The sequence below is a fragment of the Ctenocephalides felis genome, unplaced genomic scaffold (assembly GCF_003426905.1).
Source record: "Ctenocephalides felis isolate EL2017-DRISC unplaced genomic scaffold, ASM342690v1 CF-g0.4_SCAFFOLD_01886, whole genome shotgun sequence".
In the NCBI taxonomy this organism is placed as follows: domain Eukaryota; kingdom Metazoa; phylum Arthropoda; class Insecta; order Siphonaptera; family Pulicidae; genus Ctenocephalides; species Ctenocephalides felis.
In genome coordinates this window covers 87,233,296-87,252,074 of record NW_020538040.1, presented here as the reverse complement: position 1 = coordinate 87,252,074, position 18,779 = coordinate 87,233,296, and the positions used below count along the sequence as shown (strand labels likewise).

The 18,779-nt window shown below is 29.2% G+C and overlaps 1 protein-coding gene across 2 annotated transcripts in view; it reads right to left on the bottom strand.

Moving 5' to 3' along the window:
* Positions 1-18,779, bottom strand: part of LOC113377000 (sphingomyelin phosphodiesterase-like) — an 85,723-nt gene that overhangs the window by 30,234 nt on the left and 36,710 nt on the right. For both annotated transcript variants that reach the window (XR_003367079.1, XM_026617153.1), the window contains exons 4-5: positions 14,452-14,632; positions 900-1,033 (exon numbers count right to left, since the gene is read on the bottom strand). Coding sequence is in view for 1 of the 2 variants with exons in the window: in XM_026617153.1 (XP_026472938.1) it covers positions 900-1,033; positions 14,452-14,632 (315 nt within the window). In the remaining variant the exon portion in view is untranslated. The remainder of the gene's footprint in view (positions 1-899; positions 1,034-14,451; positions 14,633-18,779) is intronic.

The following is an 18,779-nucleotide window of genomic DNA, read 5'->3' as shown; positions in this document are numbered from 1 at the left end:
GTGTGTGTGTGTGTGTGTGTGTGTGTGTATGTATGTATGTATGTATGTATGTATGTATGTATGTATGTACGTGTGTGTATGTATGTGCGATTACAAATTTTCGTCGACGATTTCGGGAACACGGATCAACCGATTTGAATAATTCAAAAAACATTCGATTCGTATTGATAAGGAGACGTGCTGATTAGTTTTTGGCGAAGTCAGGTCTAGCCGTTCCAAAGATACGGGGCAAAAAGTGCCGAAAACGGTAACTCAGTTTTTAAGAGAACGGAGCGTCCGATTTTAATAATTCAAAAAACATTTTACTTGTATTGATAAGGTGAAGAACCGATCAAATTTTCATAAAGGCAGGTCCAGCGGTCTCGGAGATCTAATGAAAAAAGTAAAAAAAAATGCCATTTGGCGGTCAAAAATGATCATTAGACATATGCACATCAAATTATGAGATATTTTATAGAGATTTTAACAATAAGTATAATTTTGGCTTACATTCCTATGGGTTCCGTACCAATGTTTACGCGTTAGACGTCGACGCGGCGCTTACGCGGTTTGATATTTCGTCTTTATGCAGTTAAAGCAGTACGATTGCTTTGAAAAAAAGTTTAGATCTTTCAAAATATGTCAAAATAAAGAAAACATTTTTTTTTCAAAAAAAAAAAATTAAAAAAAAAAATTAAAAAAAAATTTTTCTTTTTCAAAAAAAAGTAATTTTTTGTCTAATTGTTTGTCAAAAATCTTATTTTTTCGAAGTAAATTTTTTTCAAAAAAATAATAATTTTTGGTACGGGAAGTTCCAGCAATTTGCCTTGAGGCACGATGCCTTAATTGCCTTAAGACAGAATTCCACTTACAGCTAGTTTTCACGATATATTCGACTAAGTCGCGGTGCGCGTACTCACCCCGAACAGCTGACTGACGCCTTCGCAAACTCGCGCCGTCTGTATCTTGAGCGAGACGCAGAACTGGTAAATCATCTTAATTATTTCCTCTTTCGACTTCCCAGTGCGTATGTAATGCTGCAACAAACCAGCTCCTGTAATTCAACATACAACATTAACCTTCTAATCATCAACTCGATATGTATGGAAATTACGATATAAAAGAGCAAAGATCGGAACGAAGAAACTATTCTCTTTGAATATATTTCAATTATCCCATCAAAAATGAAACGCCAATGAGATGAAAATGACACCTGAACGAAATAAGGCATCGTTTTTGCGTCCATGTGCATTGAATTGATTTGTAGATAAACTTAATATATATACGATTTAGGTATTTTATAATACTAATAATGTTAGTACTACTAATATACTGTAGAAGAATTTTAGTTCACTTGCTGTGTTGTGATCACGCGTAGCTGTGTTATATTTATAATTAAAAATCTAAACAAAAATTTCGTTTTTAACATACATATGTATATATTTTGAACACGCAATATCAGTGAACAATTTTAAATATATAAATTCTATGGTTTGACAATACATATTATGCGTACATATTCTTGTTTATATATGTAAATTTAATTGACTTGTATGATTTTTAATTATATAATGTTTGATACAATTGATTTTGAGTATTATAAAAAAAACATATGATGAATATATTTAATTACAAGCAGGAAAATCCACACCATGTAATACCCAAAACGCAATTGAATATTTCGGTATATATATTGGATGTCGCAAATCAAGCAATATTGGCTTGAATATTGGCAAATTTCCATCTTCTGTCAGTTTTAAAACCATCCCATTGAGGACTGCACGTGTGGCTTGGAGATTGTCTTTATATGGTGTTACATAATACGCCATTACAATAGCAGGCATGCTATTATACAAAGCTCCATTAAACCGAACAATTTGATTACAGTCCTTCAAATTCATACCAAATACTGTTAATGTTGAGTTATTCAAACAACGTGCACTATTTGGTGTACAATGTGCATAAAGCCGAATAAGTCCATTAGAGTGGCTTTGTGACTTTAAAACTCGTTCACCCACAAACATTTTATGTAGTATAGCGATCCAAAAATCTGGTAGTGGTTGCATTTGTTCTGAAATCATTATGTATGCAGCCCCGTATAAACTTTGTCTTATAACTGCATCTATTCCAAGTTTTGCAGACAATCCTAATTTATCCAAGTATATAAAACTACCAGCAAATGTATTTGATAAGTCAGGCGCACCACCTTCATAAGCTGAACCAGTCTCAGATAGCCATATTGGCATATTTGTAGATCCATACTTGGAAATTATTTTTTTCACAATTTGAATTTGATCCTGAAGTAAATTAAACATATTTGGATCGAGAAAGTTACTAAGAACAGCTTTCCTACCGCTCATATAATACTGGTGCCAAGAAAACACATTTATATTGCCATTTGATTCAGCTACAGTAACGCTATCATATGAAAGAGGTCTAGTAGTTTCTGGACCAGTAATTAAGGATCTTGAATACCGAGGGTATCTAGATAAAATCTCCCTCAACGTTTTGTAATCTTTTGCAAGTTGTGCAGCTTCGACAGGTGCTCCAAAAACATGTTTAAATGAATTAGGTTCATTTCCTAATTGCCAATTAATATCTAGATTGTGAGTATCACAAAATTTTAGTATGTCCTCAGCAGTTTTGGAACACCATGTGTTATTACTACGTAATAGTACATTCAGATCAAATAATAATGTTAAACCTGTTTTACTTGCAAAATTAGCTATTTGCAGCAAATCTTCGCCTGTTAATATTAGAATATCATCAGACTCTGTTTTTTTGCAACCTCTATGTTCGTAAGAGCAAATACTATTATCAAATAACATATCAACTTTACTTTTTAGGTTAGAACCATTTTCTATGAATAATAATAGGCGATCGGACAAAGTTCCTCCAAATCTCAAATAGGCGGGTGCAAGATGTCTAATGAAGTGTGAGGTAGAATCACCGCTGAGGTTCAAATATCCAAAGTTTCTTCCAAGGAGTGAGGTGTCTAGTCCAAAACTAACAAACTTTTTAGAAATGATATGAGATGGCTGATTATTTCTGTCCAGTGTGAATAAAAATTCTTTATGGTAAATCAATGAGGGTGACACATACCAACATGTGATTATCACAAGTAGCAACACGATTAATAGCCGAAATGATCGACTTTGTCCTTTCAAACACAAGCATGGTTCTTTAATAATTGGATCCCTTACTTCAAATGCATGTTCTATTAGAAGTGGATCTGTTTCCGAAGGGCCACTTTTCGTGTTTTTCCGCATTTTAATAAATATTCCATACAAAAAACAGTAACATATAAAAAACACATACAAAAATTAAATAATAATAACTCTTTTAAATAAAAAAAAACTTTGACTTGATTTAAAAAAATTGATAGTCATATTTTTTAGTATTTAAATTTCATTTGCATTGGTGAGAGTATTTTGTTTATTTGTCATTTGTCATTGATGAGTATTTGTCAATAATTCCATTATTTTTGTTAGATAGTTGTCATTAATTATGACTTAATAACTATGATTGAGCTGCATTTGTTATATGTACATAGCTGTTATGGTGGAAAATAGCAAATGTAACTGGTGGTTGAGCGATATTAGAAGGTTGGCAAAATAAGCTTTACATAATGTGGAGAAGTCAAATTACATATATTTTCAATTTCAATTTTAAAGAAAAATTTTAAAGAAAAAGCAAAATATTGAAAAAAGTGTAATTTATACCAAAGATCAAATTTGACTTGTGGCAATAACACTTTGAAAACCACAACAACTACGCCACAAATAACAAATATCAAATAACACATATCAAACAAAAAAAACTATCTAAATACGTCCAGTTAAATTCCCAGCTAATATTCTGCTATGTTTCAAAAATTGTCGTCGCATTGCGGAGTAAAAAGAGACAGTCCGGTTGCAAATAATAACTATTTTAATATTAAGTCTGAAAGGTTTTCACGGAATCAGTGGCGTACCTAGGGCGGTCCGCCCCGGCGGCGCTTATTTTGGGGCGGCATTTTTTAGTTTATTTATACATAGTTGTAAAAAGCAACTTATTCATTTCATATTTATTTCGTAGGGTAAGTTATAGTAATGGACCAAAAATCGAAAATGAAATTTTTTACATTTTTTCACGTTTTGAAAGTTTCTGAACATTTTGGCACACCTCAGATAAAATGGAAGTGTGTGTGTTTTGTGTGTCCGCATTTTTTCGTTCACGTTTTCGGGCGCCCCGATCAACCGATTTGATGGTACAGAAAATAGAAATCGAGTTTTTGAGAGAATGAAACATCCGATTTGATTGATGCAAAAAACTTCAATTTGTAATGATGAGGAGAAGTGGTGATTAGTTTTTGGCAAAGGCAGATCCAATCGTTTTGCAGATACCAAGCAAAATGTGCAAAAAATATCTGTTTTTGAGAGAACTAAGCATCCGATTTGAATGATTCAAAAAACTTTCTACGTGGATTTTAATTTGAATTCTACCTAAAGTTCAAATGCTTACTTATATACTTGAAATAAATAATTTTAACTTTGTAATTCAGTTTATATATTTCTTATAAATATTAGACAATGCCCTTTATTTCAAATTTGATTGATTGAGTTTTGTTTATTTACTTTTATATTTATATTTGAAAACATTTAATTTTCCTCGAATATATCATTACAGTACGGGAAGTTCCAGCAATTTGCCTTAACTTACAATGCCATACACCACTAGTTAACTTCCCCAAGGAGAAGTTTATGTTTTCATCAAAAAATCCGAATTGCTAATTTTATGTTTTCTCGACGTTTCAAGCCATTCTCAATCGAATGAGCCCAAATTTGGAAAAAGTATGTGTGTGTATGTGAACAGATTTTTTGTCGTAAATCGTCGTTTTCTCAAAAACGGCTAGACTGATTTCAAAAATTTAAAAGCCACTCGATGTAACTCGATGAGGACTATTGTTTATCAGTTTTATGCGACGATCGGCCAAGCTGTTTCTTTATAAATCGCAGAAAAGTGAAAAATTTTTCGTCTACGTTTTAGCCTGCAATTCTGAATTGATTTTGAAAATTCAAAAACCGTTCGAAAGATATTAGTTGGGAATCGTGCTGATTAGTTTTTGGTAGAGATCGGCCGGGCCGTTCTCTTAATAAAGTTTAAAAAAAAAAATTTCGACGATTTTTATGATCATCTAAAATATTACGGTCCTACGACAACTGGTTTAGCTTTAAAAATTCGTCAAAGTTTGCAAAAATTAGTATGTTTTCTTGGCATTTGTCAAAATTAGACCTTTAACCGACGTTTTCTCAAAAACGCCTGAACCGATTTCAGAAATTTAAAAGTCATTTGACAAATAGTTTAATTTTAAAAATTTATCAAAGTTAGAGAAAATGTTTTTTTGACGTTTGTTAAAAATAAAATTAGATGATTTAGTTGGTATAACGATAGTGTACTTGGCCTTGAACATAAAAATTGAACATAATAAACTATTAAAGTCCTACGGAAACTGGTTCAATTATAATTATTGATTAATTAAATTTATTGATTATTGAAAATTTGCTTTTAGAAAATACTCCGAGTTAACGTGTTTGTTCGTTCGTTTGCAATGATGTGTAATAAATCCACTCGGAATAATTTTAATCACTCATAAATTAATTTATTTTTTATTGATTAAGTCGATTATTTACACATTTCGGGAAGTTCATGTAACTTGCCTCAAGGCAAAATACCAGTATCAACTAGTTTTCTATCTTGAATTATAAATGATCATTATGATTGTTATTATTGTCAATATTTGATTTATATAAATTATGATTAACCATATGATTTAGAATTTTATTCCTCGGTGTATATAAATGTATATTAGTGTAAATTTTGAATTCTAATTTAAGAACAGGTTAATAATTTTATTTCATTGTATTCATTAAAATTTGTTGAATTCGTATAAGCATCTTTACGATTTTGTTCAGCGATTTTTACTATTTTTTATATCAGCTTATATATGTCATTTCTTTTGAAAAGTTTATATAATTACTTTGAAGTGATTTATCAATATTTTTTTAAATCATTAATATTTCTTTTGAAAATCAGGGCTGGCGGAAGGCGGGGTCTGCTAGGTCTGCAAAGCCTTAGGGCATTATATAAATATGTTGACGAGTGCATATAAATATATCTGAAAAAAACTCTGTGTATTAATTAATATTGATTAAATAACTTAATTTTTTAACTTCCGTAGGGTAAGTTATATATAGTAATCGCAAAAATGTCGAAAGTGAAAGTTTTTATATATCTTTACGTTTCAGAGGTTTCTGAATTTTGACATACCTTAGAAAAAATATGTGTGTGTGTTTAGATACAAACTTTCGTCGATGATTGTAGGAACACGCATCAACCTATTTGAACAAAACATTCGATTCGTACTGATAAAACGTGCTAATTAGTTTTAGGCAAAACAAATAATGATCTAAATATATTGGATGGCCAACCCTTGAAGTATATGCGAAAACCTGTCCGGGGTAATTCCTAACAGTTTCCCAAACTTTTATTAGGAGGATCGGATGTATGGTTATGAAACATATATATATATATATATATATATATATATATAAGTTTTTGTAATTTTATAGATATTAAAGTATTAGAAAATTAAACGTAAGTTTTTAAAAACTTGATGGAAAAAAATGCAAAATGTGATGCTGATATAAAATTTTAGTGTTGATACCCAAAATGTAACTACTATTAGTATTACTATAAAATATTTGTTTGCACTCTTAAAATGAAAGCACCTTAAACCAATTTTTATTAACATTAACAACACTAAAAAAAAACTCGTTAGCACATACAAATCTAATCTTATGTGATAACCTTACAACAACGCAAACTTGGTAAAGGGTTCAATCAAATATCCTGATTTTAGATATAAATCTTTTAATTTTCTGTCACTTGGTAAGACTCTTGTATAAAGAACGAAATAGAATGTAAATAACATATCTGTAGATCTCTATTTTTAACTTTCTCGTTTATTTTCAACTTTAATATTACCCGGCAGTGCTCCGTTTTACAAATTTACATCGTAAATTCGCAAAACTTCGTATTCATATTGTTATATATGATTTTATGCAAAAAGAATGCGGTTACTGCACCTTAATGGCCTCTTACTTCTACAAGGTAAATGTTGCATCAAAACTTATGAATAAAAAATTGTAACGAGAAATAAATGATGGCATGCTATAATTAAAGCTACTAGCAATTATGAGCAGTGCACAATACAATAGGTTGCCTGTATAATGTGCAAAATAAATATATTACAACATTCATTTATAGAGTATCATTTCATTTATAAAAATATATTGATACGATTTCTTATACGGATATGATACGATAACAGATGTTATGGGCATCCATATAAATTAAAAGATTCCATTTACAAATCAATTTTTGCAATGTTATGAAATATGCCACAGCTATGATAAATTTATAATTTTTTAAAACTTAAAAAATTATTTTATAATAAACGCTTTATTTTTATTAAATATGCGAAATATTCTGATTACGTCAAGTGAAAGCTTTCATAAATTTATTTTTTCAACGCTCCTAAACTTAAACTATTTTCAAACGTTTCTTAAAATTGTTTGCTTCCTCTAATATCAAATAGTATTACGTATTAGATCATTAGTAAATGATAAAAACTGAAAATTCTCTGAATTAAAATTGAAGGATAAAATATTATATAATCCCTTTACTGTTTCTATTAACTTCCCGTAGGGTAAGTTATTGTAATGGGCCGAAAATCGAAATTGAAAATTTTTACATTTCTCGACGTTTTGAAGGTTTCTGAACATTTTGGCATACCTCAGAAAAAACGGATGTTTGTGTATGTGTGTATGTATGTATGGATACAAATTTCCAGTCACGTTTTCGGGCGCACGGATCAACCGATTTCAATGGTTCAAAAAACATTCGATTCCTATTGATAGAGAGATGAGCTGATTAGTTTTTAGCAAAGGCAGGTTCAGCAGTTACGGAGATAAAGAGCAAAGAGTGCAGAAAATAGAAATCGAGTTTTTGAGAGAACGGAGCATCCGATTTGAATGATCTAAAAAACATTCAATTTGTAATGATTGGGAGAAGTGTCTATTAGTTTTTGACAAAGGCAGGCCCCGCCATTTCGAAGATACGGAGCTAAATGTGTTAAAAATGGCAGTTTTTGAGAGAACTAAGATTTAAATGATTCAAAGAATCTTCTGCTTGTCTTAACAAAATAATTAATTTTTCAAAAAAAAAATTTTTTGTATATCGAAAATAATTCAGATTTTATTTTTAATTCTGACTATAGTTCTAATATACTTTAAACAAATAATTTCAACTTTGCAATTCAGTTTTTATAATTCTTATAAATATTAGACAATGTTACAATATTTATAATAATCTATTTGAAAACATTCAGTATTCCTCGAACATTCCGTTACGGTACGGGAAGTTCCAGCAATTTGCCTTAAGGCATGATGCCATAAACCCCACTAGTTGAATATATTTTTAAAAGAAAAATTCAAAAAGCATAAAAATGATAAATATATTATTCATTTAGTTGTTGAATATAGGGGAGACTGGGTACGGTTGTGCTAGGATATGGTAGTGACAGTCGCCGTAATAGCAAAACTATGCTGATTTTGAGATAGGGTTCAAAGAAAAAAATATAAAAATATATATGTTTTTTCGAATATCAGCGCATCATATTAACATGATCAGTAGACCGCATTGCTTTTAACCCTTTCCACTCGCAAAATGCGAGATTCACAAGTATTTTTCCGCGGCGGCATCCGAGTGGAAAGAGTTAAAGAGTAAAAAGTAAGTTTGTCATGTTCGATTTATTTTAATAATAAACTAGCTGTAAGTGGAATTCTGTCTTGAGGCAATTATGGCATAGTGCCATTCAAATCGGATACTCCGTTCTCTCAAAAATTCGATTTCTATTTTCTGCACTCTTTGCTCCGTATCTCCGAAACGGCTGGACCTGCCTTTGCCAAAAACTAATCAGCTCTTTTCCCTATCAATAGGAATCGAATGTTTTTTGAACCATTCAAATCGGTTGATCCGTGCGCTCTAAAACGTGACTGGAAATTTGTATCCATACATACATACACACACACACACACACACACACACACATCCATTTTTTCTGAGGTATGCCAAAACGTTCAGAAACCTTCAAAACCTCGAGAAATGTTAAAATTTTCAATTCCGATTTTCGGCCCATTACAATAACTTACCCTACGGGAAGTTAATAATAACTTTGTTATTTTTTAGCTCAGTCATAACGATGATTTGTTTTCAGAAGTGTGCGTTGGGTGCGGTTGTGACATTTGGTCGTGGGAGTTCTCTTTTTCGGTTAAATATCAAACAGATAAAAAAGTCTAACTTAACTAACAATAAGACAAAATACGTAAGACCGAGAAAAAAAAATTCGATACAAAAAAAAAAAAATTTCACTAAGATTTCTTGTTAACATTGTTAAAAAAATTATCCTTGTAAACGATTTTGGTGTTTATGCCTATTGCTTTTTAACCAAATTTTATGCTTTTCACAACAGTCCCGGTGACGGTGATGATACTCGCTCCTTTCTTGCATCATTGGATTTTATGACTAACTGTCATATTTAAGGACAGTATTTCAGTATTTCCATTTAGACAAATATTCAACTTAAAATTTAATTTACTTTTCTCACATCTAACTGGTAAATTAACAAAATCATTGCTGATAAAAAAATAGCATAACCGTACCCATTTCTTTCAATTTCTTGTCTTTTGTGTGTTAAAAATAGTAAATTATATTAAATCTTATAGTTATAGAGTATAAAATAATATTAAGGATATGTGCCTATGTTTTAATCAAAACAAAATGTAGAAACATACGATCATCATTTTCAGAGATGAGAGTTTTGAAAAATGCGATTATTCTCCGCTTATCGAATGAGAAGCGCCGAGATCAACAAAGATATTTTTTGCCCTGAATTTCACTAATGACCTAAACTATACGACAATAGGTCAAATTTTATGGGCAGTTTCGCACTGAAGTAAAAAGTACATAATAACCTAGTGATCTCTGTACATAGTATTCATAAAACAACTTTCACATATCCTTTTTCACATTAAGAACTAAGCACGACTCACACCAAATATGTTCAGATATATCAACTTCATTTTTTTATTAAAATGATGCATGCAAAAATTCCAGTGAAAACTTATTGTTGACACGATTCTATTTTATTTATCATACGATCAAGATCTGATAATATATGATGTTCTGCATTTGCTTTTTTATCGAATGGAGCTTGCATATAGAGGTCAAATTAGTTTTTAATTGTATTACTAATTTATATTTTGATAAAGCTTTTTTTTCAAAATCAATTATTAACTTGGAAATAATATTCATGCATAAATTTTATTAACGCTTATTTTTGACATTTACATTTTATTGACAATATAGTTTTAACTATATATAAAGAATATTAGACAGTATTTTTCCGTTTACTCTTATAGACTGTAAGAGTAATAAAATTTAATTTATAAAATTCGCCTCAAAATCTGTGAAAAGATTCATCAGTGTTAGAACAACTAACTATCCAAGTGAAATTGAACTCTCTTTTCATCCTTCCACAAATAGGGAAACCTATTTATTATGTATTTAAATACTAACATATATAAGTTCAAAACGGTCAATTTGACCGGCGTTGGTAGGTTTAGTGTAAAAAAATGCTGTGGAGCAGAAAATAAAAAATACGTTCTCATGAACATACACCTTTGCAAAAAGAATTCTAACTACAATTCATAATGTGTAGAGCTGCAGCCATTTCACATGTGTAACAATCGCATTTAACATTGTAATTATAAAACTTAACTAGTGGTCCATGGCACCATGCCTTAAGGCAAATTGGTGGAACTTGAAAAAATTGAAATTCTTAAAAATCTTTAAAAAAAAATCCAAAAAATTATATTTTTGAAAATCTTAAAGTTATTGAAAAAAAAATTTCATTCTTTGATTTTTTATATTTTGATTTTGAATCATTTACATCGGACGCTTCATTATCTAAAAAACTAAATTACCATTTTTGTCACTTTTTGTCGCTTATCTTCGAACGGCTGGAACTGCATTTGCCAAAAACACGTCTCCCTATCAATATAAATCGAATGATTTTTGAATTATTCAAATCCGTAGATGCGTCTTTCGGTAATCGTCGACAAAAATTTGAATCAGCACACAAACACACACACATACATGTATACGTTCATTTTTTCTAAGGTATTCCAAAATGTTCAAAAACCTTTGAAAATTAAAGATATGAAAAATATTTCATTTGCGATATTTTTGCGATAACTATAATTCACCCTACGAAAAGTTGAATATTTATTTATTATTCTCCACAAACATTGGAATTATGAATCAAATATATCATGCAGTTCACAGATGTCTAATGGCTGATTGCAAAAATTAAGAAAGTTGTTTTATGACTGACTTCAAGTGAGGTCATATCAGTCATATGTACATTTACTCAAGTAAATGTAAAAAAATTACTTTTTCTTTAGGTAAGATCGCGAGTTAAGCGTGATCATGGTAGTAAATGCTCTACTTTTGAAATAGATAAAAATATACAAACAAATACTGACAATAAAACCAAAACCGTAAAGCGTTATACAAATTATATATATTTTTTTAATTTACTTGCGTTTTTATACGTCACATTACCATTTCCAATATTCAAAATGAAATTAAATCTGAAATAATATTAACACTATTGATAATAAAACAGTTGATTAAACTAAATCAAACTACTGTCCCATATCGAAATTATTTTAAATACTCAAATATTTATATGAAAAATTGCAAATATAAAATGTTTGCAAAGAAGTATGGCTATCGTATTGTTCTCTTATTGTCAAAACTCACAATCAGTAGTTTTAGCAATAAAAAAAAATCAAGAAACAAGAGAGCATAACCGAAGAAACTATCAAAAATGCTGAATGAAATTCATACATATTTTTGAATTCGATTCTAATAGGCATTTTAATTGGATAGGCTTCAAATGTTCTTCAACAAAATTAATTTTAATAAAGATTTTTATTTAACATTTTTGGTGAGTGCTCTAATGCTTAGATTATTCTCAAATAATTTATATTACTTGACTAAATTATTTCATTTGATTTTGAAATAGTTTGTCAAAAGCGAGTTTCATAAAAACTTGAAACATATAACGTTACAAAAATATTTAGCTATCGTAAAAATTCAGTAAACTCTTAATTATTTATGATTTTCTTATCGCAATTTACCATAAAAATGAGATTACCATAAAAAAATTCACAATCAGTACAAACTTCAAATCAAGGTTCTTTAAAATGTAGAATGATATTTGAACTATTTATTTCAAATGGTAATAACTATGTTCCTAATTATTATAATTTCGGATACAAGTTATACACTATTTATATTGATAATACTTCAATTTATTTTCAATTAATAGAAATTTTCTAATGGAATCATGTTTATCGATCCGAGAACAAGGGGGAATTAAAATAATTACTCTAATTTTTCTAAATTGAAATACGTCGGAAAATAAACGATTTTATATCTACGTAGCTAGAAAATAATTCAAGTAGCAATTATTTAGAATTACAATTATGAAATTACAATTACACAAGTTGTTAAGCTTCAGTCAGAGTGAACTGTGAGTTACACGCCATACATTTTTTTGAAATAATCAAAGAGTATAATAATTTAAAACATTTAAAAAGATTTTGAAGGGGTCACACAAAAATGAGTTAAATTGCAGGTTTTAAAAATAGAAAAAATTTAATATTCGTCTTCAATACTCCTTTTATGTGTTTTAACCCTCCGTCAGTCGGAGTGGTCTGGCCAGACTTTTTTCGACTTCAATTTAAAAATAGTTTTAGTAATCCTATCGACTTGAAATTTCTTGACTTTTCCTAAAATTTCATTAGCTGTCGATCAATGAAATGAAATCAGGACAAAAAATGTACAGAAGGATAATTATAAGGATAATAACTTTTTTATACTTCGAACGGTCGGAGTGGTCTGTCTAGTCTAGACCACCCATACATTTTGTATGAAATATACGCTTTTTGATATATGTATACCAGTATTTTGTCTTTTTTCTGGTATTTTCTATTCATACTGCTACTACATTCATACTTTTATATATTCTTTGCTATGTTTTGTAACATGAATGTTAGTATTTTCACGTACTTTTATTTCAACAATTTTTATACCCGTACTGCGTTCGAAATTTTTTTTGGCAAACCTGTAGTGAAATTATGTTTTCATTTGAATTTCACATTCATTTCGAAGGTGCCGAAAAAGAATAAATATTGTTTTTCATTGATATAAAACAGAAAAATTAACAAAGAAAGCAACGATTTTATTATATTCCTTGATTTTTTTATATAATATTATATAATATATAATATGTTTGTTACAAGCAAGCTCAACCCATGCAAAAGTCGGTAAGAAAAAAAATCTAAACTATAAATATTTACTACTAATAATCGTTAATATATAAGACACCAAAAACTCATTTATCCCATATAAATGCATGTAAAATGAATAGTGGTCCAGCCAGACCACTCCGACCGTTCGAAGGTAAATAAATATCCGATCGATGGAGGGTTAACTCTAATGTACTTGTGGTAAATGGATTTTAAAATCATATGCGGATCATCTTTTTTATTAACTTGCCGAAGAAAAAGTTTATGTTTTCGTACAAAAATCATATTCGCTAATTTTATGTTTTCTCGAAGTTTTAAACCATTCCGAATCGAATGAGACCAAATTTGGTAAAAGTATGTGCGTATGTGTATGTGAGCCGATTTTTGACCTTATGTCGACGTTTCCTCTAAAAACGGCTGAACTGATTTCAAAAATTAAAAAGCCATTCGATGTATCTACTTGAGGACTAGCGTTTATAAGTTTTATGCGACGATCGGCCAAGCCATTTCTTTGTAATTAACAAAAGAGTGTTAATTTTTTCATCCACGTTTTAGCCCACATTTAATTTAATTAATTTTAAAAATTCAAACCAAAAGGTATTGGTTGGGAATCGTGCTGATTTGGTAAAGTTCGGCCGGCCTGTGTTCTTGTTCAACTGTTGAAAACTTTTTTGTCGATTTTTATGATTTTTTTATAGTCATATAAATATATAATAGATATCATAGTTTTATACACCATACTAAAATATTACGACTCTACGACAAATAGTTTCGTTTTAAAAATTCATCTAAGTCCTAATTTGTTTTATCACTAGCAAATTTTCGGCGCTTCCATCAAACTAAGGGGCCGATCCCGCCGGAAAATAGACCAATGTTATGGCAAGACTGAAGGCTGAATTGTTAAGAAAACTGATGATAGTACTATAAACTATATTTATATTACAAAAATCCGCTTAATAACTAACTATATTACAAAAATTTAAATATTTACCAGCTTTGCATGCTGTGCATGAAACTTTGCTCATAACGGAGGTTTCAAGCTCCAGGGCGACTTGCCGCAAATTGAATAGCTTCAAAGCTTTGTCCACAAATAGCGGCAGATTTGATGATTGCTTATCGGCATTGGACAGCGTCATCATTGCATCCATACCCCACAAGCGTCGTGATTGTGACTGCAAAAAAATATATTGATGAATTATAAGTAAGGCAATAATGTAATTTAATTTAATAAAATATACATAGCTCAGAAGCCAGAAGCCAAATTCCGTTCTAGATATTTTTATTTACAAATTCGACTTGTCTTTATTATTCACATCAACAAAATGATTAAAAATGCCGTTTGCCATTGCATTGAACAATTAGTTCATAATTCAATTAGTGCTTAATTTTTTTTTATCTTGGCTCGTGAGCACATAGAAAATTAAAAAGATTTCTTTTATTATTATAATAGTAAACCAAATACAAGACTGTAAATAAATTGTTTGAAGCGTAAACTAACCTTCAAATTAGCATACAAAATGTTTCGATGCAATACATGATTAGCAACTTACTTTTTACGGAAATCTTTAAAATATTTACAAAGTTTTGAAGGTTTTAAAAATATGTTAAAATAATAATAGAAGCCAGATTATTTCACATATCATAGAATGTTTAAAAAAAAAGATTCACATTATATCAAAATTATAAGTTAGGACTTATTTTACTACATTGTATATTAACCGATAAATAGATTTTACGTAATTTGATTAAAGAAAATAAACATACATTTTGTAATTTATCTTATTATTTGAAAAATAATTTAATATTGTATAATATAAACGATATATAATAACATTGTATTATATAAATAATATCTAGGTAATATAGACTTTTCATTTATTTACTTCAATGCAAATCAATTTATATAATTTTTTTATTTAATAAAAATGACCATTTTTGACCGCCAAATAGCTTTTATTTTTGCTTTTTTAAATCGCGAAAATCGTTTATTTTCCGACGCATTTCACTTTAGAGAAATTATAGTGATTATTTTAATTCTCCCTTGTTCTCGCCCTCCTAAAAATTCAACCAGTTATTTGTTTTATCAATACAAATTTAATGTTTTTTGAATCATTCAAATCGGACGCACCGTTATCTCAAAAACTAAATTTCCATTTTTGGTACTTTTTACCTCTTATCTTTGGAACTGCTGCAAAAACTGATCAGCATGTCTCCCCGTCAATACATATCAGAAGATTTTTTTAATTATCCAAATCGTCGACAAAAAATTGTATCCTCACATACACACATACATATATTTTTTCTAAAGTATGCCAAAATGTTTAGACCTCTTAAACGTAAAGACAAAAAATTTTTTTTTCGATTTTTTTTTTGCGATTATTATAAGTTACCCTAATAAGGAAAGTTAAAAAAACTCCTTAGAGTTATATGAACTATATACAAATAAGCTTAATATCCAGTTATCACTTTTTTAAAAAAGTTAAAATACATCGCTTTGAAAAAATGCTTTTGTGAGATAGCATATGTTGTTGATTTTGATTTTTTTTGTTTATTTTATTGGCTTTATAAACAAGTACATTAACCATTTGCGTACTATTATCATACTATACTTATAATTTTATGTTAATAGATTCAATAAAAGTACCCCATATATTCTTATTAACTTCCCGTTGGGCAAGTTATTGTAATCGTCCAAAAATTGAAATTGAAATTTTTTACATATCTTCACGTCTCTGAACATTCTGACATTCTTTAGAAAGAATGGATGGATGTGTGTGAGTGTGTGTGTGTGTGTGTGGATACAATTTTTCGTCTACGTTTCCGGGCGCACGGATCAACCGATTTGAATGGTTCAAAAAAAAAATCGATTCCACTAGTTTGTTTGTTTAAAATAACTTTATTTTCTCAATGAAAAAGATTTATTATTTAAATTCATTAGGTTAAGCAATAAATTAACGTTATTATTGAAGATTTACGTTCCCTTAGATTTCTAACAGTCTAAAAGAAACAAATTAATTAACTACTAACAGAAGTGCAACTACCGAAAAAATTATTAAAAATACAATTAATTGTTGTTCATCTGTGTATGTCTAATGAAATCATTGTTAACGTATCTCATTCAAATAACACTGATTGTTATCAAACGAAGTGTATTTTCACGTGAATCTTTTTATTATATTATCATTGTGTAATTTCCGGGTTAATTGTCGAATGGTAATTCATATGAAACTAGAATGATCAAATAGAGCCAATAACAAAAGAACAATTCAACTATAATATTGAATATACCTACGAACAGTACTAACACATTATACTAATGAACCAAGAGCCAGTGGACAGATGACTGTATGTATTTGGCGAAAAAATCATCAGAACTAGTGGTGCATGGCATCGTGCCTTAAAGCAAATTGCTGGAACTTCCCGTACGGTAATTAGAAAGAAAATTCGAAGAATGAAAATAACCGATAAATGTTTTAAATAGTTTCAAATAGATTATTTATTATAAATACTTATTAAAATACGAGTGTATTATAACAACTTAAGTATATGTTTACAAAAAAATTGTTTTTGAAATTTTAATTTTTTTTTAAAGTTCGAAATTTTTGGAAAAAAAATGTTCTAATTTTTTGAGAAATTTGGAAATTTTTGAAAATATTCGATTTTTTTAAATCTTGAAATATTCTCAAATTTTTGTAAGAAAACGATTTTTTATCAATTTTGATATTTTATGAAATTTTTCTAAATTTATATTTTTTTTGAAAATGAAAAAATTTCGAAAACTTGATTTTTTTTAAACTTGAAATATTTTTGAAAATTTTGATTTTCTTTTGAAAATATTAAAAATTACGAAATTTTTTGCAAAAGCATTTTTTGCACACCGTCTGCAAAGCAAAACGTGCCTTTCGCGATCGAATATGGACCGAATGTTTTTTCAATCATACAAATCGGCTATTCCATATTGTCGAAAATTGACACAAAATGTGTAAACATTATTAAAATCTCAATAAAATATCTGATAATTTGATGTGCATATGTTTAATAAACATTTTTGATCGCCAAATGGCTTTATTTTTTAAACTTTTTTATTGAGGGTCCATAACCGCTGGACCTGCCTTCCCAAAAAATTTACCAGTTGTTGATCAATACAAGTAAAATGTTTTATGAATTATTAAAATCGGACACTCCGTTCACTTAAAAACGGAGTTACCATTTTTGGCACTTTTTGCCCCGTATCTTCGGAACGGCTGCAACTGCCTTCGTCAAAAACTAATCAGAACGTTTCCTTATTGAAACAATTTAAAAAGCATTCGATTCCTATCGATAAGAAGACGTACTGATTAGTTTTTGGTAAAGTAGGCCCAGCCGTTCGGAGATCTGAAGTAAAAGAGTGGAAAAATGGAAATTGATTTTGTGAGAGAATACAGCATCCGATTTGAATAATTCTAAAAAGATTCAACTACTAATGATGAGAACATGTAGGAGCTAAAAGTGTAAAAAATGGCAGTTCTTGAGAAAACAAAGCTTCCGATTCGAATGATTCAAAAAACATTCTGCTTGTGAAGAAACGATTAATTTCAAAATTTCATAAAAAAATACACTCATATATTATACTATATACTTTAAATATTTTTTTTTTGAACTTCAGTTTATATATTTCTTTCAGTATTTATAATAATCTATTTGAAGTTATTTAATATTTTTCGAATATTTTATTAATGTAGAAGTACCAGCAATTTGCCTGAAGACACGATGCCATGCACCACTAGTTCTGTGTTTAAACAAAAAAAAAAGATAAAAAACGATGTCATTATTTTTAGTTACTGACGATATCATTAAACATTCAAATAGATAACAATCTCGGGTTAATGTTTAAGATATAAATAATAGTAATAATAAATAGTATATATTAAACTAGTGGGGTGTATGGCATCGTGCCTTAAGGCAAATTGCTGGAACTTCCCATACCGTAACGAAATGTTCGAGGAATACGAATGTTTTCAAATAGATTATTATTAATATTGTAACATTGTCTAATATTTATAAGAATTATATAAACTGAATTGCAAAGTTGAAATTATTTGTTTAAAGTATATTAGAACTATAGTCATAATTAAAAATAAAATCTGAATTATTTTCGATATACAAAAAAATTTTTTTTTGAAAAAAAAAAGTTGGAAAAAATAATGTTTTTTCCAAAATCAATTATTTTGTTAAGACAAGCAGAAAGTTCTTTGAATCATTTAAATCGGACGCTTAGTTCTCTCAAATACTGCCATTTTTTACACATTTAGCTTCGTATCTTCGAAATGGCTGAGTCTG